We start from the raw sequence: 27,772 nt of genomic DNA on the forward strand, positions 1-27,772 counted from the left end.
ACCCCCCCCCCCCCCCCCTCACTAGAGTCTGTGTTGCATCTTTTTTCTGGGTTGTTTTGCAAGTTTGCCTTACCTCTACAGTTATGCTGTTGGTTGAGAACAAATCCTTCAATTCATTTTTTCTGTATGCTGGGAGAGAGACGAGAAGCCGTGTGAATCTTTGCTAAAGCAGAGCTGCAGTTTGCAACATAAGATAATTTCCTCTGCTGTTGATTTTGAGACATTACACAAAATACTTTAAGATGATACACAAAATCTTTCTCTCACTGAAAACCAGGATACATGCCATATTTTTTTAAAGTAAACCATTGTGATGTTATTTACAATTATTATGAGGGTAAAAATACATAATAAAAATTAAATTGGATCACACCCTGTAGTGGCTGATTAAAGAATCAAGAGAAACAAAAACACATAAATGGGACACCCCTTCTTATGAATGAGTGATGACTTTTTAAAGAGAATTGCTAATAACATTCACTTTAAGCTGACGCCTTGAGCCCCAGACCTGTGCCCAGTAATCTCTCTCAGTAATCCATCCATGCTACAGAGTATTTAAAAGAATCAATATTATCCATCAAGGTGAAATATTAAATAATCTCTATATATCCACACAATCATTCTCTGCCCATTAACCTCTTCCACCTTGACACGGTGTTTCTATATCGACAATAACCAAACATCTATGCACCATTTCTATGTACAGTGTATCATGCACGTGAATACATTTCCTACATGTCACATGTCTGTGCGTCAGTCTGTGAAACACACTTCAAGAGAACTCCTCTGGCTGAGCATTGGGGGCCCCTCCATTCTGTGCTTTCTTACTGCCACCGTTGCATCCGGTGATCTCCGAGTGTCGGGACGTCATGTAGCTTCTCTTCCTAGAGGACAGGGAGTGCTTTCTGCCAGAGCCACCGCCGGCACCATCACCCTCGGCGGGGTCGTACACCACCACCATGGTGGTATCCATTCGTGACAGTGTGTACATGCTGCTCTGCCGTGTTGGGTGCAGCCTCGTGGAGCGCAGTTCCAGCTCGTCGTAGCTGGACACCTTGATGAATGGGCACCAACGAAACGCTCTCTTGAAGCCAGCCCGAAACCTGGATCCAAATGTAGGGGAAGAGGGGAAGAGATGGCAAACAAGGGGCAGATAATTGTTTGGAAAGTGGAGAGAGAAAAAAATATGGAAATAAATAAATAAATATGTGTTTTGGGTATTTCTTTTTAATTGCGAGTCCTTTAATAACACTGTATTTTCTGATAAGTGCTCCATGTTTCATTTTGCAAGAAGGAGAATATACTGTACACGGTACTGAAAGTTGGATCTTCAGCTGAGAAGAGACTATGTTCACGCAGAGAAGGAAGAAATACTCAAATCTTGTATTTAAGTAAAAGTAATACCATAGTACAGAAATAGTAAGTAACATTAAAATTTTTACTTGAAGGACAAAAGTATTAGCATCGTAACATACAGTAACAAAGTAAAAGTTTGCATTGTGTGGAATAGCATATTTCAGAAAGATTATATATTATATATTATTGGTCAGTAGTAATTTTTGAAGCACTAATGTATTTATCACTTCAATGCTGAAGCTGGTTTAACTATGTTATGTAGTTTATCTGCTGAGGGTGAACTTCCCCTCGGGGATAAATAAAGCTTTATTTTAATTTGTAACATTAATCAATCATAATCATACAAGTTTTTTGTCGATTATATTTTGTTCTACATTGTATTAAACAAAATCTGCAAAGTAACTAGCAACTAAAGATGTCAGGTGAATGTACTGGGGTAAAAAGTGTAAAATTTGCCTCTGAACTGTATTGGAGTGGAAAGCAGAAAAGCAGAAAGCACCTCATAATTATAGTTCAGTACTTCAGTAAATGTACGTACTTTCCACCCCTGTTCATGTGTCCCTGAAGCTTTTAGAAAGGCAATTTGTGATGGACGTCAGTGTTCGTGCAATAATGTATAAAAGGTAAAGTGGTGTAGAGGTAGTGCAGTAGTGTAGTATTTATTCCTTTTCTGATTGCGCTGAGGTTGTATTCACTGACACGTCAAACACTATTAGGTGCTTGAGAATCAAATCCATTTGCACGGGTAGACTGAATGACGTTGTGGGTCGATTCACTATTCCGTAAAAAAAGATCCATTTTCTACAATATCATTCTTGAGTTAATTCCATTCATCAAAACGTATTTTCATATCTACAATCTATTCAAAAGGAATCTCACAAGCATACCGGGGATTGACAAAACATGCAACTTATTTTGATAAACTGATCAATTTTCCTTTATCATGTATAAAAATATAAAATTGTATTTTTAATTGTTAATTTTCGCTTGGATTGAATTCTCCCAGGAGAATTTAGTTTTGTAGTCACCTGCTGTTGAGGCAGCAGTAGATGATGGGGTTGTACATGGTGGAGCTCATTGCCAGCCACAGCACTGACAGGTAGACCTGCTGGATGTACTTCCACTTGCTGAGTCTCTTGTTGAGACCTGTCACGATGAAGTAGACATGATAGGGCAGCCAGCAGAGGGCAAAGGTCACCACTACAATAATCATCATCTTCACCACCTGCGAGAGAAAGGTGAGGATGAGAGAGAGATGAGAAGTTAAAGAAGGATTCCTGTCAGCGTGCTGAGAGACAGAGTGAAGGAAAGCAGGATGTGAGCCAGAGAAATTTCTCTGAAATGATGAAGAATGTAACTCATGTAATTTTGGTCCATTTCTGAATGCATTTTACACTCTTCCAGGTTTCATGAAAATCGGGCCAGTGCATATTCTGTGTTCCTGTTGACAGACAAGGACAAAAACTGAACACACACATGCTTGGCAAAGATAATAAGCCAGAAAGTCATAGAACAAACATGTACAAGTAAATTATTCCAATCTTAAGGAGTCCTTAAAAGAAAGGATGTTTTTTAACCAATTTCTCTCAGAGTCTCAGAAAGTATAATTGGAAGGATGAGGGACAAAGGATAGTCAAAATGAATGCATTAAAAGACAGACAGATACCAATGAAACTGTCGTCTCATACCAACAGGGAGCCATCTGAGAACTGAGCTCCTAGAATAACACAAACCAGCGGAGCTTATTGTGTATGACTTTGAGGGGAAAAACATTACTTTTTATGCAAGCATTCTGATGAACAATGTGAGCATTGTCCTGTTTCACTAAATTGTGTCACAGGTCAGGTAAAACAGTATGAAATGATAAAGAACATTAATGCTAAAATGAATTGTGTTTATAACAGGGCTCATAACTCACACCTGGATGGACTTTTTATTATTGCTGGATATTTCAACCTTATGAATCTCAAGGCAGTCCTCACTAAGTTCCATCAATATGTGGACTTTGCAATGAGAGGGGAAACACACGGGATCTTGTATACACAAATCATCCCCAGCACAAATCAGGCAGAGCCCCCCGGATACTCAGACAACATCTCTGTTATGCTAAGTCCAGCATACAGGCCACTGGTCAGACACTACTGTGAACAGCTGAAATGACAATAAAAACCTCTTGACTTGCATAATGTGTGTTTTAAAAATACATTTGGGGTCTCTCCACAACCTGAAATGTTTAATATTATTTAAACTTTCTGGGTGGTGTACTGTCATTACACGTTAAAACCAGAGGGGTGGATTTGGAGTTGAGGATTTAATTTTGGAGACACTTGTGCTGTGTAGAATGTAAAGATGGTAAACCAACTAAATGAATCTGCTGAATTAAAAGGCTTTCTGGCTGAAGAACAGGGCTCCAACAGATGAGGAAGGTTAAAGTTTAGAATAGTTTTTCTTGTTTAAAAAAAAAAAAAAGTCCATGGCTGTAGCTACACTTAGCAAGTAGCATTTTCTTCATTAATTATTTGCCACATCACCTAAGGTCAATCATATCATTTTATCAACACTTTTATCTCCAGACAACAATGTGCTCCAGACAAATACCTGTGTTGGCACTGGAGGTAAATTGAGGTGAGGTGCACAACTGCCCAAAATGGATGCATTACCTAGAACACTAGAATCTAAGTAGTTAGGAGAAAGAATGGTATTAAAGTGTTTTCAGTGTTCATTTAATGACATCTGATCTTTTACTTGTAAGCCAATCAAAGTTTTGAAAAGTCTATCGATCTTTCTGTCGTACATTGACCGTCTCAAACGCTCTGTTCTCTTCTGTTTGGACGTAAACAGAATGAAATGCTGTGGATTGCCTCTGGGTGGTAACTGGGAACAGAGTCCATAATACTTTGTGACTTCTCAGAGGCAGGCTGGAGAGGCTCACTACCGGAGGCAAAACAGACATCACAGAGTCCCTCCTGAAATCCAAACAGAAGTCCTGGCACCCGTTGTTGTGAGTGTGTGTTTCAAAGACGTTTATGGTCTAACACGAGCTATGCTGTAAACTCTGCTAGGTGGCTGCTAAACAGCAGTGAAGCAGTTAGTATTTTTGTTGGATGACAGTGTAGGTGTTACATGGAGGTTCTGATTTTCTAAAGCAGATACAAATCAGACGCGAGCGGACTAATTGAAAGACGCAAAGACCAAAGCATCTGTTATGCATACAGCATAAAAGTTTCCATCACATGTAATGTTCTCTGTTGCCAAAGACAGTGCATTACAGACCTGAGGGTAGAGGAGAGGGGCAGATGATGAGTCCAGTGTTTATTTTAAACTTTATGCTGCTGTATCAGTCAATTCTGTGTGCAGTTCTGTAACTCTGAAAGTGAATTTCAGCTCACATGTTCATAGCTTGTTTGAAATGATGCCCCGAACACAAGAGCAGGTTATTTAGGTCACCCGATCAATAGATTTCAGTGCCAATTGGCTATCAAAAGCTTGATTATGGAGTGAATCTGAAGTGAATAATATGTTATTTGAATATTCGCTTCTCTGCCTTTTGGCTAAGATCAAGTGTAGTATCTGTTCTTATCAGATGCGTTTTCTGTAATTTCCCAGTAATGGGACTAATAAAGGATTATCTTATCTTATCTTACTTTAAAAGACAGTGCCATGTTAAAGGGACAGTTCACTCCAAAATCTCCAAAATTACTCAAGAAGATCCCCAGATTTTGCTGTGAGCAGTTTCATGCAGAAACTCTTTTCTGCTTTAAAGAAGCGTGCTTCTCCTCATGGATGAGAGGTTCTTTCCCATGAGTAGGTGATGGTTCCTATGTGAAAACTGAAGCACATTTTCCTACATATTAAGAAAATAATTCTTAAATATTTTCTTTGTATCCAGACAAAAGTACTTATTTTTGGGTTGGCCACAGTGGTTCTAATATATCTGTGGGTTCTTTGAGGCAAGTAAGAAAACTTGACAAGTGAAATTATCCTTTTCTGTTGACAAATAATTTTGCTTATTTAAAAGACAGCGTTTTCCAGTGTGGGATCAAATCATGTACATTAAATATGTAAACAAACTTGAGGCAGAGGAGCACATTTGATGAGTGCTCTTTGGTCTTGTTTAAACAGTCTGTATTTGGACTGAACTCTGTGTGATCCATGGAACTTATTATGTGTATACACAGAATATTTTATATAAGACTGACTTCTTAAACATTGTAAATATGGGTTTGCCTGACCATAGCCTCCTCTGGAGACTTGGCCATACATGTAGACCTGTGTTGGTGAAAATGAAAAAAATAAAGCAAAAAGAAAAAAACAAAATAGTTATGTTGCCTGTGTCATCAGCCAGTCAGAGCGTCCACTGTCTCTACCACACAGCTTCAACATTATTCAAAGTCTATCTTGTGAGGCAAAGGAGATTTAAGTGTACGCATGCAGTGGTTAATGTGAGCATTACTGTACTCTCTTTAGGTCTGTGAGCACATTTTGTCATCTTTAAAAAACAAAAACAAATGAAAGGTTCTTCTGTCTATTCTTCATTAAGGGACATAGCGTGAATGTCAGAGCAGTCAAGTGACGTCCTGTCTTCATATCGCTGTACTGTTAATGGCAATAGCATGGCTGCATGAATAAATGAATGAATGAATATTTTATTATTGTGTCAGGTCATGTAAATGGAATTATTCAGACACAGTAACTGACAGCAGACCGAACATTTGTGCATGTTAACCCACCATCCTCTAACAGCACAGTACATCAAAACAACATAATCCAACCCAGAATGACAGTCCTGGAGATATCCCACAATACACAACAAAAACACAATACACAGAGCTGCATGTTATACATTTATAATCCGAGCTGCGTCTCACTGGACAGCTAACAGAAGTTATGGGTGCAATTCTTTGTGTCAGCTGGAACAACACAAACAATAATTTGTTTACACATCAGTTATTCTATGTGACAAACTATGATTGTTTGTACCCACAGTGATCAAAGATTCTGCTTGACAGGCACGTCAAAGCGTTGCAGAACGCGAACGGCAACAGTAGAAAGCCTGACGGGTGCATAAACAAAGCCTAAGAACAGAAGAAAACGTGGCTACTTGGAGTTTCCAAAGTTACAGAGTGTTTCACAATGAAACCGGCAGGAAATATACGTTTTACCAACAAACACTTTCAGATAACAAGACAGAAAAATAGATTAGATAAATGATAGTAGATTAGTACATTTTCCTTATGTTTTAGTGCCTCCCTCTGAAGATACATAGAGAGATGCAAGGAAACCATGCAAAGAGCCATGTGATGCTTGTGTCTGAGCATGTACACTCTGCTAATACTAATAGAGACACACAGTTATCAGTGCAGAGCAGCAGTGTTTCCTCTCTCTAGCCTGTTGCCTGTTCAACAAATTCCTGGACAGGAATAATACGCTGCTTTCAGTATTTATGTTCTGTCCTGCTTAGAGGCACAGAAAGCATTTGTAAAGGCACAATGGTTTTGTATTGTTTATTCATTATTTGCCTCTGTATTTATTGATATTCCAATTGTGAATTCACTATGCAGTAACCCCCAATATAATTACAGTGTCTAGTTATAGTGTTGCATTGTGAAATTATTCATTACACTAAACCTTTCAGGAAAATTTTTTAAAAATTGTGATGTATAAAATCAAAAATTACCAGTTTCATATGACTAAATAGAAATAATAAAAACAATTTTATTTATATAGCACCTTTTAAGAACCAGGTCCCCAAGGTGCTGAACAACCACTTAAGACAGAACCTCCAATCAGGTACAACAATGATGATTAATGATTGATTAAATGATGACTGAAAGTGTTTCCTGCTGGCAGATACTCCTGTCTCTGACAGGAAATAACAGATAGTGAAAAGAAATTCTAAAATCATTTTTAAGAAATAAGGAAAGTCAAATGGGAACAGGATTTTGTGCTTCGACAACAGGATTCTCAGTAGAGGGCTAAACCCAAAATCAAGTCTATTTCAGAAAGTTAAGGATTAGTAGCACATCCTCAATTTCTCCAAGGTAAGAATTGTTTTGCTGTTGCTGCTCTGCGGAACAAAACTCATCTCTGGAGCAACACAAACGCGACCGAAAAAAAAGACTTGCACGTACCAGTTGCAACTTTACAAATGGTACGTGCAATCTGTAAGCCTCTAACCTGGTCTGCTGTCTCGAAAACAAAGTTTCCTACTGATAGTTTTTAGCTGCACTGCAGATTCAGGTAATTGACCCCCACCCCCACACCGAAGTTGTCACGTTAATGAGACAGCTGCGTTAATGGCAATTCAGTTTCCCCAGTGCACTAACTCTGTCCTTATACAGCTACATAATGCATCAGCTGGTGTAATGTGGACTGAAAGTTCAATCTGCCCTAAAGCCATGAAAGATTAGGGCTGTTCTGATTACAAAGCACTCGCCCTCTCTCACTCTCTCCATCCCCATTAATTCTGATGTCTGTTGCCTAGTGATGCACAGGTCTGGGTTTTTTAATACCCACACCAGTACGGCCAGTTATGAAACCCAATCCACACCGCCCGATCTGTGAAAATACGTGCTAATCAGAGCTGAACCCAAACTGACCCACAAATTGTCAAATTGTCAACTTGTCAACTACGCATTGGATTAACATAATTGTCAGGACTGAAGACTGAAACAAGACTGAGCACATCGCAGTGCTCCACAGGGTGCTGGTGCTCTTTTCTCCCCCACCAACAGTTGTGGAAAGATCTAGGCAAAATAAAATAATAAACTGGTCCAAATAGTGTTCGTTAAAGAAAACAAGTAACCCTTCGTTACAGACATGAACTCTCACACACAAACAAATGATTATTAATAACTTGCCTGTCTAAACCAGTCATACCCTCTTATAGGTTATGGGTCAACCTGCGCATCATGTTCAACATGTCTGCACTATCACACTCTGTAAATTCTGGTGGTGCTGGTGACATGAACCAATCAATATGAAAATTATGAGCACTTGTGAATCAGATGCCTGTAACGTCCACATAGAGGCACCGCTTGTGCTCTCGCATCGTTCTCTCAGTATGTTTCTGCATTCTCTGATTGCATCAAGAAGGCATAATTTTTTATCAGCCTCAGACCTTGAGGCAAATCAGAAAATGTTTTTTATTCTTTATGCAAAAAACATCCAGGAAAATTGTCTTATTATGCCGTAATGTATGGTATATTGATATGATTCAGATTAGTCATTTGAGTTAATTTAGAGGACCACAAAATCCAGGGTTTGCATAATGCATTATGCAAACCCTGGGTTCCATCTACTTCTAAATGAACTCAAAGTGACTAATCTGAATTGTATTTTGGTTTGGGAGTTTGCTGAGAGCATTTTGCTATCTAATAACCTTTAGTAAATGAGCTCAGAAAACAGTTCAGAAATGAATGTTGAATGCAGAACATTGATTAGAAAAGTTCTGCATGTATGTAGCCTATTATGTTTCAGCCTATTATTAATAATATATTAACAGATTTAAAAATCAGTGTTCTGTGTGCACATCTTAACAACGTACCATGGCCACCTCGAGATCCCTTTGCTCCTCCTGGCAAAAAAAAATTCTAGAGTCACCTGATTACAGTCTGCTGACAGAGAGACAAACTTTTTGGATACTCACTCTCAACCACACCATGGAGCGAAATGGACTTAATGATGAGTTCAGCTTAAAGTGCATTTTAGGTTAAGACTGTTTGCAATCTAAGTCTAATCTTGTTAATCAAATAATTAATAAAGTTATCATATTTTGATCAACAAACTATTAGCCTGACCCAAAATCCTGGTAATCCTGGTGTAGCCATTAGAAACAACTCATACAAAAAGCAAAATATGCGGGGTTTTGTTTTGTTTTGTTTGGTCAACAGCACAGATTAATGCAAATCCTTTTTTTGTCCAAGCCCTTCCATGAGGATTGAGAGTACAGCTGCAGCACATTCAGAACACAGTAACTCCTGTGGGTAAATTGCATCAATTGTTTCCAGTGTAACCTAGAATATCACATATAAACTACTCCTCATAGACAAAGCTCTGAATATTCTGGTGCATTAAACTGAGTCTCTGACAAATTCATGAGTTTCAAGATCACTCAGGTCGTCTGGGCTAGCCTTTCAAAAATATCAAGGGTCACTCCCAAAAAGTCTCCCATAAATTTTTTATTAAATATATATATTTTTACAGGGTATGGTATATCCCAATTCTGATTCAATTTACATTTGCTGTTTAAGAAGGTTATTTTGGTTGTGGATTAACCATTCACAAAACGTACATGCTCCATATTATTTAAAAAAAAGAATGGAGTTTGAGTAAGTCCTGGGCAAATCGTGTTGAAGGTGGTCTTCCAGTTAATCAAACAATCTTTTTTCCTCTTGTGTGACGGCTGTTGCAGGACAGCAGTGTGTGCTTGTAATAAATGTGCAGAATGTCATCCTGTCATCTGCCTGCCTGCGTACGAGTGGCACAAGGCTGGGCAGGTACTGCTAACCCTATTAACAAGCTAAACACACAAGAATAGGAGAGAAAGTGCAGCCAAAATTTCCTGACCTTACAGACCCTGACAGTACAAACAACAGCCATGTGAGTTGTTTAGAGTAATTATGATAATATTGGTGTTTTCTTACATGCGAATGAGACATGAGGTAGATGGATGCAGTTAGCGATGTCAAAGATGCACTGTGCTCACATCCCCTGAGCAGAAGAGAAGAACAAGTTGCCGCAATAACATTGCAACATTGCTGCAAGTAACAGTAACAGTAGTGAGCAGTACCTGCAGTGCTGGGTAGCTTTTTCAGACTGAGGTATGTTTGTGATGGCTACTTTGCTTGTGTTTATACAGTTGTGGCATTTAACAGCTGATGTGTTTATGCATGTATTTATAAGATCAATAAAAGTAATAGAGCTTGAGGAAAACTCATCACTCACGTGTATTTTCCAGCTGGCCTGTTAGAGCTGCTAGGCAGTCGGTAGAGGCAGAGGGTAGGGGTTTATTTGTTTGTTTGCTTTTTAGCTTTCTAGTCTAGTGTGCTCTTGGTTGTTTCCCAAATGTGATTATCTCCAGCTTCAGTCCGATGAGGTCGCATGTATCAGCATAATATCATTACATGTGACAAATAGTGAGTAAAGTTAAAGAAGGACAAAAGCTGGTCAGCTTCAGGTAGCCAATCTCTTGAGTTTGACAAATGGACCCTAGCTCTAGTGAATGCATTTTGCTGCAGGAGTCTTTTTAAGTTTATTTAAGATATTTATACTGTTGTGGAAACTTGTCAAAATGAATCCACTGTAAAAGGCATGGATTTAAACTAACAACAGCCTCCATTAATTCTCCGAGTCTACAGGAGCTCACTGTTATATAGTTAAAAGACTTTGGGAGTAAGTAATCTTGTAAACAGCAGGACTCAACAAATACTGCAAAGGCCTTTAAAGTAGCCAGTAAATCATATGAATTGCTCTAACCTGTAACACGTCTGCATAACCATGATTAAAAGTTAGCTTTATTTCATTTATTATCTCGGACTCTCACAGACAGACTGGTTTGTTTTGTGCTGTTATCAAACTCAGAAGTAGTTTGGTAAGAGAAGCTAAGTAATTGTCTCTGTGTCTCAAACTTTTTATCTTTTTTTCTGATGTGAAGGCGGTTTTCCAGAGGGCAAGGAAGAGAAGAAAAGGCGAACCAATGGGGAAACCATATGATTGCACATCACGTAGATCTCTAACAATGTCTGCCTATGAAATGGAAGACAGGTGAGGGACTGGAATAGCAACTAAAGGAGAGCTACAGCGAGGAAAACAAATAGCCTTTTTGAAACTTATTTCTCTTTCTTTAATTTCCTGAAGACCAATGTGTTTCAAGGTTATTGTATATGTGTGGTAGGGCAGCAAAACTGGTATTCTGTTTACTCTCTTGTTTGCTATAAGACAGGATTGTATTGATTGCAAACCCACAGTCCATTAATTTCCAAATTACATGTGAGTGACATATGACACAAAGAGAGAAACTGCCGAAATAAAATGACGTAAATTTGATTATTCTGTTACTATTGTATGTACTATAGTACTAACAATTTGTTCTCCACAAAATTTGTAAACTCTTGCCAATTAGTAAGGCTACACTGCAATTCCAGAACAAATGCACATTTTCATCAATTTCTATGAAACCAAGTTGATATGTAGATACACATGTGGCAGTAGGCCTACAGTTTTGCATGAATGCATCTCTGTACACATTCAGAGAGCATTTGATGGTTTTCTACTTGGATTTAACTTGAAAATCCAGCACAAACAGTCTCAGGCAGAGCAGATGGAACAAGAGATGCATGAAGAACAAAAAGGGGAAATTTACATCCAGTAAAGCGGACCTCAAAGGGAAGATGTCTTATGTCTTTGTACCACTTTGATGTTTCATGATTGCAGTATTACAAACGCCAATGGGACAAAAACACAAAGAGAAAAAAAATGTCATAATTTAAGAATGATGATGGTAATCGTACTGTACCCCAGAGTTCTGCAGTGCAGGATTACTGGTGCTATTGCGCTGAGATACAAACAGTAACAGAACATGCAAAATGAATATAAAAAATAACATAAGGAGCATTCAGGAGAAGGACAACCAGCTAGCAAGCTCATGCCCAGATAGTAGAATGGGGGGAAAATCATACTTAACACTGAAATGGTCAGTCAATGGCAGCCTACGTCCTGTGAGTTAGACTACCTTTGCCTTTGGGTCCAGTCTTTTTTCTATGCTACATCAAGTAATTTATTTTGCAAATGATGAGGCAGTAGTACATTTTGGAGAAAAAACATTAAATGGTATGTACACCTCCACACTTCATAGACTTCTTAAGGAAAGAAAAATGTAGAGTTAGTCCAGGCTCAGACTACAGGACCTTGGTCAGTACAGATGTTCAACTCAGATTATTTGGTTATATGAGCCAGTCTTCAAAGCTCCTGAACTGCTCACAGACTTGTTAGGCCCAACTGATAACTGTGTTTGATATTTAGAAGTTAAAATCTTGATGACTGCATCCATACTTTCTATGCAGGACTCTCATACGATCAGAGAGACAAGTTAAAATTATCCTGGAGCAGATGGCGGCGGATGTTGCTAGTGTAACCGATGGGCAGATGCATTGAGGTGTGTTGAGGTAAAAGTCGTGGCACACTATGAGGTTACACGAGGTTAGCTGCCCACTCCAGCTCCTTTGCAAACAGAAGTGGAGCAACGGAAGAAGATTTTGTGACTGAAAATGTGACACTCATCTAACCCATAGGAGAACTGTACAAAGCAGAGAGGCAGAGGGGGCAAAAACTATTTATAGGGGGTACCACAGAAGAAGAAATGAGGGGCGAGGGTCTTTGAAAGTTCATGGTTACACACGGAAACCGTTGAGGCTACGACAGCCATGCTTGGATGCAGTCTATGACATATTTTATGCAATCATAACAAAATATATATTTGACCAGGCTATGTGAAGCCATTGTAAACATTTTACGTAAACATACTGTTGCTGACGATGTTAAAAGTTAAAATCTCACTTCCATTTCTTGCTGAAGAATAGAAGAATAGTCTGTATTGACTGAGTTTCCCTCATCCTATTCCTCATCCTATCTTGGTTAGTCTCTTGCTTTTGTTTTTTCTCACTGCAAGTCATTACTACAGCAAGTTGTTGCCTTGGGCCAAACTCTGCTTTGTTTATATCTGCGTCCTCATCAGATAATGTGACACGAGGAAGAGTGCTGCTCCCTCTGCCACAGTAATCTTAATAATATCATGTAGTCTGTGATGCAGCATTACTTTCAGATCTCGTGGTGTGTGTGTGTGTGTGTGTGTGTGTGAGGTTTCTCCTTATGTGCATGAAACATCAACATAATTTCAAAATCAGTTAAATTATTTTCAAATTTAAAAAACCCTGCACTGTGACTCTGTCTTTAGTTAGGCTCACTGGGATTCAAGGTAACATTACCTTGAGACAGAATAGTGCAGAATAATTCGAACAAAGCAATGTGCCAAAGTGCCAGGATTTGTATTAGGAGCAACAAGTCACCAAGCTTACTCATTTCACCAACGTAGCAGGTGAGGTTCCTGGGCAGCTTTAGTGCTACGTGACCTGGTACAGACATGACTTGGTCTGTCTTCGTAGTAAAGAAGTGGCAGACTTTCTTTCTTGTTGGATTTTGTTTTCTACCCTTGCAGATAGCACAAGCAAGGTTATACTTCTTGCAAGGTCTTACTTTGTGCAAGGTTATACTTCTTGCAAGGGCATAGTTATGAACAGCAAACATCTCGCATTCGTACGGGCGGTTCACGGCAAAATCCTTTGATAACTGCAAAAACAAAGTCTCTCAACAGCCAGCAGCTGCTCCCTGCAGTGAATCTGCAGCATGCCTTCTATACATGAATGAACAAGTCTGTGATCAAGTGAGTGAATGATTAGCCATCCATCCATCCATCCATTTTCTATACCACTTATCTGTCAGGGTCGCGTGAATTTTTAGCCAGTTTCATTAATTTAAAAAAAATACATTTTTATGGCCACGGCAGTTTTTCCACAAAATAACAGAAGGACAGCAGGAAAACAATGATATAGATGATAGATGCCTTAGGTATAATATCTCTGGTAACATAATTCCATCTATATCTTATGACTGTACATAGCAAATGTTCACAGGTGAGTTTTTTCTTGTTAGACAACCTTAACTCGGGGAGACAAGTGCAAGCAATTTCTGAGCCCTACAGCTACCATTGTCCAAGCCCTTCCATCAGGTTTGAGAGTAATATTTCAAGTGTTTGTATTCTCACCCATTTCGAAAATGCAGAGGGTCAATCTGTACCAGACTGGGCCACAGAAAGATGTCAGTGTAATCTTAAGGCTATTTCATATCAATTCTACAACATGGGAAAGGGGGACAAAGAGGAGAGTGGCATTTTCTCACAAATGTCAAGGTGAAAACTGGACTGCAGGAATTACTAGGTCCCTTGTTGGTAGGAAGCTTATGGGAGGAGAAATGTGCAACAGGCAGAAAACGCTTCACTGACACATGTGGAAGTCAGCCTGCAAGCAGAATGTCACACCTGAGGAGCACATAGTCGGAAGCAGATGAGGTGCCATGCAGTGTCCACAAGCTACAATCAGTCGTCATCATTTTCACCTGCTGTTCATTTCAATTAAGCGTCTTTTTCTTGTGAAAAATATTTGCATGTCAGATATTCTACAATTTTTAATTAGCAAGAGGGAATAGGTATTTTAAGGATTTTTTTTTTTTTTTTTTTTTTTTTTTTTGCAATACATTTTTATGGATGCCTTGTGGAGTATTTTCTCATGTTTAACTCATGTTGCTCCAAAAATAGTTGTTATGTTATTTATTTAGTTACTTTGGCTAATCACAACCCTTACTTCTTCTTAGTGTAGACAACCCCTCAGAACTGCAAATACGAGTTTTTGTGTTAATGCATTAGTGACTCATAGGTAGCGTTCAAATAGTATTTATGGTCAGACTGTTAGAAATGTTCCCAATGTTTCTACAAAAGCACAGAATCACAAATTGACTAGTATTAAATTTCAAAGAAGATGAAGTAAATACTTTATACCAACCCACTGTACCATGCTGCACCACAGTGTTTCACATTAAAATAAGCAGTGGGAAACAAATGGGAGAAGACAAGGAAAACATATTAGTTTGATGCTGATATGCTTTTGAAAAAAAAAATAAAAGTAATGAAAGTCACATGCTAATGAACTTTTTAATGCATAAAATGGATATTAAGTTAGATTGTAACCAAACAAAACAGTCTTGAGGCTAGAGAACTAGATTTATGTTTCTTCATTAATCCAGTAAATGACTACCCATTAGTTAGCTTGAAGCATGAATGAGTCCCACCACCAACATGAAACACACACAATTTGTACAATAAGAGAGGAAACCCACTGAGTGATAAAAAAAGAACAAGGAGAGAGAAGAACTGGAGTTTACAAACAAAAACCAATAGAAAAATTCTCAGCGTTACCCCATATGCTAAATAATATATTTTTATACTGCCAGTTTCCAACATTAAATATAATAAAATCTCACCTGCATTGTAAGGAAATGTTTTCTTTAACTTAATGTTTAGCATTAACAAATTTAACATATATATAATATACATATATATATATATATATATATATATATATATACATATTATAATATACAGACACTAAGAGCAACTAAAGCATTATTAACAGTTTTATTTATAACACGCAGGAGGACATGAATCCTGGTTTCCATCCTTTGTACTGTGCCCACCATTGAACTTGACCAACACTGTCTCCTATAAATTATGCATATATTCAGCTCATTCGCAACAGCAAATATATTTTGAGTAAACCATATTGTGATGTCACCCTAGTAGCATTTTTTATCAAGATACTGACAAACTGTCAGTATGTTGATATAACAGCAATGTAACAGCAAAGTTGCAAAATATCTACACTGAGTGTATCTGCAAGACATTTCCTGAAATAAAAATAATTTGTATGAATAACAGTTATATGCATGCAAAGTAGATAGCTGGCAGATGATTTTGGTAAATTACTGAAATAATTACTGAAAATTACTGAAATAATAAGCTTTTTTTCTTAACCTCAAGCAGATTCTTTCCAGAGGATTTAAAATGCACTTTAATACCTCTTTTATGGTCAACAAAAGTAAGAAAGCACGATAGAAATGCTTATTCATACTTATTATATTGATATTTTGAATTTTAAATTTTTATGGATTGTCTTCTTGTTTTAACCTTATTTTAACACTCAGCTAATCTATCCCCACTGTTGCTTTTTATTTATCATATTTGTCTTTGTCTATCAAAGCACTTGGTAAATTTTGTTTTTAAAGGTGCTATATAAATAAATGTATTAAGATTGTAAGAATTTAACAATGTTTGTTAGAATCAGTAGTTACAAGCCATTGCAAGAAAGAATAGGAGACTGAAGGTAGTGGGGGGTCTGAGGAAAGCATTAAGCTGTTAAAGCTTGGCTTTAATGGCACTTATGGCTACACCTAAGTGTTTCAAAGTGTTAAAAAAAACTGAGATTCAATTTTTCCCTCAGACTGTAGGCATATTACTCACTCAAAGGTTAGCACTCACTCACTCTTGCATTATAGTGTGGCTTGATAAATTCCCCTAACTAAATTGCCTCACTGATTTTCATTGTGGAATAGGCCTGGACACCTTCACTTGTCTCTTTCAGGTCAGATGGATTGACTGACACCTATGCATTTGAGATTAGAACAGGTCCATTAACTCTGAAGGCTAGCATGACACTGACATACACTACAGTTTAACATCGCTGTGGTTCATTTCTGGAAAAAAAAAAAAAAAAAAAAAAAGGTTGATCCTGTAGAGGTAATCTATCCCAATCCTTACATCCATCCTTGCACAAAAAACCCCACACAGAGTACCTTGTCTTCAGGGAGAAAGGAGGATCGATGATCAGTTGGGCTTGCAACACCAGTCAAACACAGATTATCTTTTAAAGCTGCACTGACAGATCATTAGTGTTGCACTTCAGACTGAATGCATAGCCTCGGGGATGAGCCTAAAATAAGACACCTGCGGGGCAGTGATTACAGCAGAATGGATTCACTCCAAACAATGAACTGGTGAACCTTTCTTTCAATGCGGAAGATGAGGAAATCATTGGGAAAAAAGGAGCTTTTTATTGCTTCTGATCATCTCACAGACCTGTGAGACCTGCACACTAAATTTGTCTTTATGGTGACACACTAGAAAGATCTTGAGAAATAATAACATTCTTCATGGGGTATTTTTTTTTAAACAAAAGTACCGCTTTCTGCATTCTTTCTTCAGTTCAACATTTAATGTCCTTTCATTGACCTTTGCTACTCTCATACCATCAACAAAAATAATCCTTCTAATTACGTCAGTCCCTTGAGGGTTACAGCTGCTTTGAGGAAGTAAATGTCACTGTTCAGTACACACCAAGGAAAGTTCTGGTCAGGGATGGCATCACCAGTAGGTTATTAAAGGGCCATACTTGGTTGAATCATAGAGTCAAAAAAAAGTCACAATGAATCCAATGACCAAATACCTGAAAAACTACTTCTTTTCTGTTTAGCGCTAATTAGCACGTGTTAGAATGCTTACATACTAAGCAAAATACACTCAACATACTCAGCAAAATATGACAAAAGTCGAGTTGTTTCCAGATATTTTTCCAATTATATTTCCAATCACAATTTGTTTTCATTTTTGGCAGCTTTGAAAAGCTAATTAGTTTCATTTGTCAATTGAATTGACACAATAATCAGTAGCACACTTAGCACACAATCAGTAGCAGAGTAGTATGCATAGTTACATATTTGAGCTGATCTTTTTGAGTATACTTAGTTTTATCTCTTTTCCATTGTGAACACACCACATAATGAAAAGAATTACTTATTTGGTATCTTGGCGTCTACCGTCTGGAACACAGTGAGAACATCAGCTTTTGATCCTGCTAGTTTTGTGATTTTTGACAGCGTTCTCTCTCTCTCTCTTGGCTGTTCTCCCCTTTCTGTAACCTTTTCTGACCAGAGTCTGCAAGCAAGTTTCTCAACCTGCATGGCATTCGTCCACACAAACAAGATACTGAACAGGTTACGGGTTGAGAGATAAGCATACTTCATCTTCAAAATGATGTTAAAATGTTATGAATTAGACTTCACACGCACAAAAAAAATTCCAAGTTGCTTTTGAAATCAGTACAAGTAAATACACAAACCCTGACACAAGTATTCCTTCACACTTATTGATCATCACATTAGCAGAAAGGACTCTGCACAAAGACATTTTCTGGCTTGGCAGGCTCAGAAATAGTGACCATTGTGGTGAAGTCAATACTGATTCTTAGGAAAAGATGAAGTCATATAAAGGCAAAGGAAGAAATTTGGAGCCTGTGCTGGTGACTGGGAGCCTGGACAGCCAGGAAGATTATACAATAAAGTGACCAAGCCAGAAGCATAATAATGTTTTGCAATAACAATATAAATAGGAATGGACATAATGTCAAAGAAAAGTTGCACAAAATCCTTTAACCAGTAACACGCTGTGTCCTTTAGCTACCAGACCTTTTGAAAAAATAAAATGCTTATAGTATTAGTATTAGTATTAGTTGTTGATGGTGGTTATCCTTTCTTATTATGGTGATGTGATGTGATGACATGGTTTGACTGAATGTCATTAATTCAAGATCAACTACTTCATTGTCTCAAGATAACATGATTTATCACAAGAAAAGGAAATGTGCTTACCTGATATCGTGGGGTAATTATGAGGAACTCTAAAATAAGTATGTGGTTCGTTTGATCAGATCACACCTCTTTTCAACCTTCAATAATGTGGTATAATCTTGTAATTACAAGAAAAGATCTCTTAATTACAAGAAAAAAATGTCGTAATTTAAGGATTGGATCTTTCAATTGTGATAAAACTGGATAGCCTCAACTGTGCTCCTTGAGGATCTAGGATTTTAAGCAGGTACTGAACACTTCTTTCTGACACCACCAGGCCAGCTTGGATGCATTTCAAATGCTTAAACGGCCTCATGCTTATCCATGAAGCATCCCATATTGGTAACCGTTCCTGACCGGAAGAGAGTGACTTCCGACAGGAAGACGGGGCTTTTTGCCTAAACAGTTGCTACTTGAGATGCTTGTGCAGTGTACATATTAATACCATTCATATTGAATAACATTAAGATTTCTCTGTGTCTCATACCAAGAAGGACAAAAAAGCAGATTAAATTTCATAGCGCCATCATTACACACTAGCCTGGGTTAGCATTACTCCTCTAGCCTAGGTTAGCAGCTACTGATAACTAGGCTATCTTAATTTTTCTCATAAAGATGCTGATCTTTTAAATACGAGATAATTTCTTGTAATTATGAGATCTTTTCTTGTAATTGCGAGGTAGCAACTCATACGAAATAAAATGTCCTTTTTTTCATGTCAATGCTTTGCAATTCGGTAGATTCTGAACTAAAGAGGCATAAATGTGTAATTCTGTTTAACGAATTAAATCAGCTGCAACAGATCTAATCAGATCAAATCAGATTTAGCTGATGAACAACAAAGGGGGATTAAACAAACCTCTTTGGAGCTGTGGAGCTAGCAATAATGCTGGAAAGTTTGCTGGCCTCTGACGACTTTCTGTGCGCTGGTGCCCCACCAAATACAACTGTATGAAATTGGAATTAATTGACCCTGCGTGTGCCAAGTGACTTTATTTACTTCTTATAATCTTGCTCCAGATGATTTATATACCTACATCACCATTTTATGACCGAGTAGTCTGCTGCAAGATGGGTATTCTCATATTTGGTCATCCTTGTTGGTAGCAGTAAACAGTCTCACCGCAATTGCGTGTCTTGAATGAGCTGCTGACTCCAGAGATAGAAGCCTTGGAATCAGATACATTTGCCAAAAGGTAACCAAATTTGCAATGGCTTGAGACACTGTTGGTTTTCAGAGCTTGTGCCTGTCCCGACACATAGACAAGCAGCTGATTGAGGACAAGTGACAACCACAAAGGTTATGTTCTTTGGAATCAAGGTTTTCTTCCCTGAAATGTTTACAACACAGTCTGTCGAACTGCTTTATACACCTACAGAAGGCAAAAGACATTATTCACCACAATGTGCTGTAGCTGAAACTTTTAACTGTAAGTGCTTTTGAGTTTTCTCTACCTGACATAAAAGGAACATAGCTGAAAGCAAAGCAGCACAACTTTATTATTTGTTTCAATTTCAAATATTTGTTTCAATCATTATTTTTCTTTTCAGACTCATCCGTGGAAATTGAATGCAACATAACTAGTTTTCATTTTTCACTGAAGAATAATAACGTGGTTAAAATGTGCTGCTACTGCAAGTCTAATCACTTTCAAAACAGAAATATTAGTTCCACTGATTAAACATGCAACTAGAAGCCTACGAAGATGTATTTTAATACATTTAAACATGTAAAATATTGAGATGTTCTACATTACAAGGTAAAAATTGTATAAAATCATTCATAGGGAGCTGATGTAAAAAAAACTGCCTTGTTATGTTTTATCTACACTGAGGGTGTTATGTTTTCAGGGCAACAGCAGGAACAGCAGTCTGGGATTCTTCCCAGCAATTAAATTAAGAGAGACAGAGCCTTAAATCCAAACCTAACGGTACATATACACAGTAACAGCAGCCTGGACAATTATTGTGGCTTGGCAGATGCTTTTTGAACCTACTCTCATTTTACAGAAAAGATCTAAACTCCTAATTATCTTTTTTTCCCCCTAAAGGCAAGTAAGTGTCAGAATGGCATATTGCTCAAATAATCCTTTTTCTATTCCATTCAGGATATTAAACAGAAGTGAGATAATAACTACCTGTAGCCACAGGCTGCTCAGTCGCAGACAATTACAAATTATTTGTGGTTCTCTGAGTTTTGCCCTTAGAAGATCATCATGTTCGCAGTAACTAATTGGCTTCCTCCAGGTCATATCTGGATAAATGCTTTCGCACTGTTTCCCCTCAAACATGCTTACCTTCCTTTTAGCCCTGAGCTGTCCGTGATAGTTATCAGATGAGTCTCCTGGGATCTCCCCGCCCCACAGAGTTACTCCCACAATGGTGTAAGTGATGCCCATCACCACTAAAGGCAGCACGTAGACCAGAACTGTCACTATGATATGATACCTGGGAAGAAAATGAAGGAAAGGCTGAATTTATTATACCAGTATATCAGTTCATACTCAAAATTTAGACTTTGTATGCTTATGGTACCTGTTGCATATGAATGTGCTTTAACTTAACTAAACCATAAGTATAATGTCCTGCTGATTGGGATGTCAGATTAGAAAAGGTTCCATGTGTCGTACTCCAGGGCATTGACAAACAAAATATTTCGTTGCTCTTCAATTCAGAGCATCTGGTGAACTGCTTTCATAATTGTCTCATTATCCACTTGCACCATTCCTACCCACACCACAGCTTAACCATGTCCACAGCTGTGGAGTGTGAAATTTTCACCTGGTGCAGCTTTCCAGTAATATTGGAGAAAATTATATTTTAAAATGTTTAAAAAATTCAAACAGCAGCTGAAGATTTCAGGGAATACACTTACTCTTACTATACTATTGTTTTTCTTGCAGACAGTTAGACAAGAAGGTCGATACTGCACTCATGTCTGTATGGTGAAAATGAAGCTTCAGCCAGCAGCAAATCTGGTCAGGTTGGGGATTCAATAAAATTCTAGCATAACTTGCTGTGTATAAAATATTTTTTTCCCCCAATTGACTGGTTTAAGGATTTCTGTCCAGTATTTATTTGACAGTAACTGACTTGAGGGAGTTAAACATCATTGTCAGTGTTTGTGTCTTCCCTTTGAATTATTCTGCTTGGATATAAAGCACTGTGGTTCTGTTCATGGAAGAGTAAGCTGAATTTATCCACAGTCAGCAAACAGTGCTGGCTCCAGAGAGTTTCACCATTCCTAGTATGACCTGCGCATCCCATTCCCTAGTGGGATCAATACCTCACCAGCTGTGACTTACAGCAGCTGCCTTCACTGCAATAAACTCCATATGTGTCAGCTGACAGATAATATCCAAGCCCCTTTATGACAAGCAGATTTCTTTCTGACTAGATCCAGGAGGCAGTTGAACATCACTCAGACAGGAAAAAGGAGAGACATGAAGCTGACAATCCTTACTTCTGAAGAAAGGTCATAAATTAGAAAAACATCTGCAAAAGTCTCTGGAAAATTTCATTCTTGGCAAAAAATGAAATATTCAGTTGCACTGCAAGCCCATTACACAGCGTGCATGTCACTGTCAACAAAAAATATGAATGGATGTCACGGGGAGCGCACTCCAGGTGTAAATATATACAAACTCCTCTGCTTTTTCTAGTTTCTGCTTAACATTTTGGTATGAAAGCACCAAATAATGATTGATGATAATGATAATGGTTACATGGGTGTGTAAATTATAGCTTTACTATGTTTATGACACTGTGATTAATTTGCACAGAGCAACCTCTTACTGTAAAATAAGGTAATTTTTATCTCAGACAAAGCTAGCTCAAGTGGAAAGAACTGTGCAATCTACTGTCTGGTATCAAAGCAAATTACAGCTTTAGTACAAGCAAATTACTAAACGTTTCTCACATGAACGGGTCATCGGCCATGCGGGGCCAGGCCACATAGCAGAGGGTCCTGCGGGGCAGGGCTCGGGTGGTGGAGAAGTAGCAAAGCGGGAAGGCAAGGACCACAGCCAGACTCCAGATACAGACGATGACTCCCGTGGTGGCCTTTGCTGACAGACGGGGCTTCAGGGGATGGATGATGGCCATGTACCTGTCAGACATCGGTGGGTCAGAATGACAAAACTGTGTTTAAAGCCTCATTAACAACAGCAGCTGTTCAAATAAGGAATCATTTCACCCTCTCGGATAGAGAATTCAGTGTACGAGAAACACACATACGCACACATACTATATTTAATTTTCTGCTAGGCAGAAAAGTCATGCTGTGACGTGGGTTTGACTTTCGGGGAAAATAATGGATGATTCATTCAAGGGAAAAAAAAAAAAAAACTGTGATGAGATTTTGTTTGAACCGCACAATAAAACACTGAATGAATGAAACAAGTCTGATGGGAGATTATCAGATGATTATGAACCCAACTCAGGATGCTACATGATTTTCAATTGCTGGAAACTCTGACACGTTAATTCAGTCTTCATAAGAGGGTAAAGAATGGCCCTCATCCTGTCACCTCAGTGACTGGAACTCTCTGAGGGACAACAACAAAGATGCTCTATCTATTAACCAGTAATTGTTTGGCATTTATTCTGAGAGTCTCCCTGGGCCTTTTAGGTGTCAGTGTGTGAATAGCTTGTTAGATGTCCAATCAAGTGTGTGGCACAGCAGTTGAAAGCTATTTGGGATCCAACATGCTCGTACAACAATGACTGATCTAATAGACTTGTAACCACTGAACAATAATCACCGTGTGATTCCAGGAACACTCCAATAAGATAAATAAGATTACACATCAAAGCACAATCACTGAGGCATTGAACAAGGTATGACCACTGCGGCATCACAGCAGGAAATTAATAAATTATTTCCGTTTTTTTTCGTTCAACCTGGACGTCTGTCATGGCTGAACTCCACAAAGCTTTTAGGCAATGTACTGTTTTGAAATCATGCCGCTACGGTGTGATCAAAACCGGCCAAACACTCACTTTATCACCGGCCAGTGTTTAACAAGCAGGGATTACACTGGATGACGCTTCCAGCTCAAGCAGCTGAGCATTATGCACACAGCTAAATGTCAAGTGTTGATTCAAAGGTTCTCAGAGAAGAGGTGTATGTTTATTGTTTCAGTCCCTCCCTGACTTCACAAAGCATGCCGTAAAAATACTTAAAGGATCACAAATTATGCTAACAATACCTATAATGGCATCTATATATGGTAACCAGATGATCATTTTGGTTTTATTTGTGTGGATTTTGAGTTATCCACCTCAGACATTCCTGCTGTCTCCACAATTCAATGAAAGTGAATAGATCTAAAATTAAAATTAAAATTTCAACAGTAACATCAAAGATAAACTGAATACTCCATTTTCACAGAGAACATTTCCTCTCTTCTTTATGGCCTTGTGCGTGAATTATCCACAGTCACAGGAACATCGCCCCTGAAAAGACACTTCATTGTTTCTGAGTTATTAAGAAGTAATTTTTCAGTGCTGGTAGCACAAAAACAAAATTCAAGTGACCGAGATGTGTTTGAATGAACAACAGCACCTGTTGCTTTCATATGTAACATTATAGTTCATATATTCCGTATATCCCTACGACTCTATTCTATCCACAGCTTGAAAACAATAACATAAATCTGTGAGAAATGGAAAAAGTCACCAGCTGCGGTAACATAAAAGCCTTTAAGGCTTCACTAGTTACCTTTCACACAGCAACCTGGGTTTATATCGCTGCAGTGCCTAAGGAAACACACTTGGCAGCTCAGAGAGTAAGCAGGAAGGACAAATTCACAGATGATCACGAACTGTGGCCTCATGCCATTTCAAGACATCAGAGCGGGGACAGCACCATACTGAGGTTACGAAAAGCATGACCAGGGGTTACATCTACATCATGTAGGTCACGCCGATGTTCTCTTTCTCAGCACACAGTTGACAGAATCGAACGGACACCAGGGACCAAAAATACAAATGCATGAAAGTTGCTGTAGAGAAGCCAAAATGTGCATGGCCTCAGGAAATGCATTGTTCCCTTTGTGTGTCAAGGAGAGGTACTGGAGGAGGAAAACACCTCACACAATATCACAACAGACTGTGACACTTGTACTCCAGCTGTGGACGCACATTATGCCTGCATGCGGCTTCTGCGGCTTTTGTTATCATTACGTTCGGCCTGTGGCTGCTTCCTTCATCAGTCTAATCCCTTTATTCAAACATTATGACGTATGACGGTCCGCTGATCAGTATCAAAGCCCCGCTCATAGTTATGACGAGCATCACCACATTACTGGAAGCCACGGGGGTAGGAAGAGAGAGAGAGAGAGAGAGAGAGAGAGAGAGAGAGGCAGAGAAAGAGGTGTGAAAGAGCAAAGAAGATAAATAATGTGAGTGGATGTGACAAAAAACAAGAGTCAGAGAGGGTAAAAGCATGGAGATTAGGGCCTTTTCAGGGTGTTGGCACAGAAGGACTCATTCACTGCAGTGCAGGCTCTTCGCAAATGAACAGCTTGAGTCTATGAACCACTGGCACTGAAACATAAAAATAAATGTGTGGAATAGGGCCACGGTGGGTGAGATGGCAGTCACCCTGCTGGGCAACCGCCTCTCTGCTATAATAAGACAAATCACAAACAAGCCAATATCCACTCCTCCACTGGGAACGGAAATAAATGTATATTTGAATCAGCAGGGAGCGAAACTCAGATGCTACAATGTGGTGACAAAGCCAACATGAGATGCCATCAGCTTTTAAACTAATGAGTGTGGGGGTCCATGTAAGAAAGTCCCTGTGAGCACAAACGCACAAGACATCAAATGACTTTAATCACATCAGGCTTTGAGTGCAGTTTGTCTCGGAGACAAAAAAAGCTGATTTGACTTTTCTTTTTCAGAGCAAGATTCAATTTTCCGCCGCTGATTGTGGAAGGCAGTAAAGGCAAGTGTGATAATCAGAAAGAAAATTACTTTTAAAAAAAATATATCATGCATGAAGAGGAGATCAAAGTGTTTGAGGCTTCACATGTTGTATAGCTTGAATGTTGTGTTCTGTGAGTGGGTTTCGGATATTTCATTGCTTCTTTGATGGTTATGGTCTGTTGAAGGCACTGTGGGCTACATACTGATACTGTGGGCTACTGCAAATTCCACCATGACTTTGCTCCCCCTCTTTTTTTACTCAATAACCAACACAAGTCAGGTTAATTTATCCCAAAAAAAAAAAAAACAGACAAGATGTGCACGGAGCAAGGAGTACAAACATTAATAAAAACACAACACATTTACCCACACACGCACTGATCACCTATGGAGGAGAAAGAGGGCTGAAGGGGGAGCATAATATGAAATTGCATATAATATGCTCACCTGTCCACAGCTATCGCAGTCATGGAGTAGATGCTTGCAAACACGGATGTGACCGGGAAGAAGTTGTGGAATTTGCAGTACGCTTCCCCGAAGTACCACTCTCCGTGGGCAGCGTAGATAAAGTTTATCAAAGTATTAAACGCGGCCATTGACGCGTCCGAAAACGCCAAGTTAAGCAGAAAGTAGTTCGTCACAGTCCTCATGCGCTTGTGGGCAAGAATGATCCATATCACGATCAGGTTTCCAAAAACCGCCACCGCCAGCACAAAGCTGTAGGCTACGGACCACAAAGCCACGCGCCACGGGGGCTGCACAAACTGGTTGGTGTAGTTCGTAGTTATGTTGGATCCGTTAAGTGGAGGTGCCATCCTCTTCTCCTTTCCCCCGCACGCAGTCAGTGCTTGAGTTCTTTCACAAGTCTGATTTACCTTCTGAGGCGCAAAGCTAGAAGGGCAGGACAGGATTTGCGTACATGCGCCATAGCGCGCAACTTAAACACACCACCATCCCTACGAATCCCTACAGCGTTGTCTCCAACCGCTCCGCACTTTTTCAGTGTACAGATATACTAACAAAAAACGCAACGAAACTATATATGCAGCAACAATCCTCCAGCGCCTGTTGAATATGGGTGTGAGCACAGAACCTCTCCTCTTCATCCTCCTCTTCCTCCTCCTCCTCCAGCAGCAGCAGCGGCAACAGACAGGGCGCCGTGCGCACCCAGTGGCACAAAGAGATTGATGGATACTTGTGGCTGCCGCTTCAAACTTCATGAATAACGGATGGGCCGCACTGTATCCTCTCTCTAATCAGCCAGCGCACACTGCGTCCCTTTATCTTCCACCCATCAGATGATCTTGTGTCAGCAGCATTTCGAAGAAGCTGCAAACAGGATATTGAAAATTTGCATACACAGTGTGTACACAACTGACACACACTTTCTTCACTCCTTAGCTGCGATGTCAGAAAACCTCATACACTTCATCTCCTCCTGTTTAGTTTGCCACCACTGTCAAATTTTATGTGACTGTGTCGTTTAATGTCTTTATCCTTCTTTTATTATGGCCCTAAAACCTCCTCGCAGTGCACAGGGGAGAGCAGAAACGTGCAGAGCTGTTCCACCGTGTTGGTAGAAAGGCTGCGACTCTCCCCTTTTCTGTCACATCAACATTCACAGCTAACAGGCTGAAGCCCCCTCTAGACATCAAACTGTTCACATCGGATAAACCTCCTTCATCTGCTCACATGGCCGTTAGTGCTATGGTAACCTCTACACGGGCACATTTACTTGTCTTCCATGGCTGATCAAATCCAATCAATCTTTTAAAGCCTCTGAACAGATAACTGTGTTTCAAACTGTGTGGGATGAGTCCAGAGTCATTTAGTTCTTTGAAACACAATTCACAGCTATAATAAGATTCTAGTCAATAGGAAGGAACCAGTTCTGAGTCAAGATTTCCTCTGCTTTCGTTTTAAATTGGACAAGTTATATATCAGCACTCCAAGACTAAAAGGAGTCGAAATGCTTGATCAGCAGAGTGTGTAGAGATTATTGATACCATATACCACGCACTGCATCTTTAAATGTTATAGTCTCATTTGCACTGATGCTCTCTAATGCGTCTTTCATAAATGCAGATAATCTGGGGGGATGTGGTAAAGATACAGAACCTAATTGAAGAATCACTGAATCATTACATGTTGTAAAAATGACTGATTTAAAGCAAAGGATTTTCATGAGTTG

The 27,772-nt window shown here is 39.0% G+C and overlaps 1 protein-coding gene and 1 pseudogene across 1 annotated transcript; one reads left to right on the forward strand and one right to left on the reverse strand.

Annotated features, from left to right (window-relative positions):
• tacr3a (tachykinin receptor 3a) lies at positions 1-27,353 on the reverse strand. Its single transcript, XM_046414711.1, has 5 exons — positions 26,029-27,353; positions 22,565-22,753; positions 20,943-21,093; positions 2,385-2,581; positions 1-1,103 (listed from the first exon to the last, which is right to left on the reverse strand). The coding sequence occupies exons 1-5, from the start codon at positions 26,394-26,396 to the stop codon at positions 773-775; spliced, it is 1,236 nt and encodes a 411-aa protein (XP_046270667.1). The 5' UTR covers positions 26,397-27,353; the 3' UTR covers positions 1-772.
• On the forward strand, positions 4,888-5,093 carry LOC124053876 (annotated as a pseudogene).
• Positions 27,354-27,772: the final 419 nt, after the last annotated feature.

The sequence above is a fragment of the Scatophagus argus genome, chromosome 2, assembly GCF_020382885.2.
Source record: "Scatophagus argus isolate fScaArg1 chromosome 2, fScaArg1.pri, whole genome shotgun sequence".
NCBI lineage: Eukaryota > Metazoa > Chordata > Actinopteri > Scatophagidae > Scatophagus > Scatophagus argus.

Coding starts and splice junctions, on each gene's coding strand:
- tacr3a (XM_046414711.1), bottom strand. CDS start 26,396: ATGGCACCTCCACTTAACGGATCCAACATAACTACGAACTACACCAAC. Junction 22,754..26,028: donor ACTGCGATAGCTGTGGACAG/GTGAGCATATTA, acceptor GATGTCTGACAG/GTACATGGCCATCATCCATC. Junction 1,104..2,384: donor TACTGCTGCCTCAACAGCAG/GTGACTACAAAA, acceptor ATTTGGATCCAG/GTTTCGGGCTGGCTTCAAGA.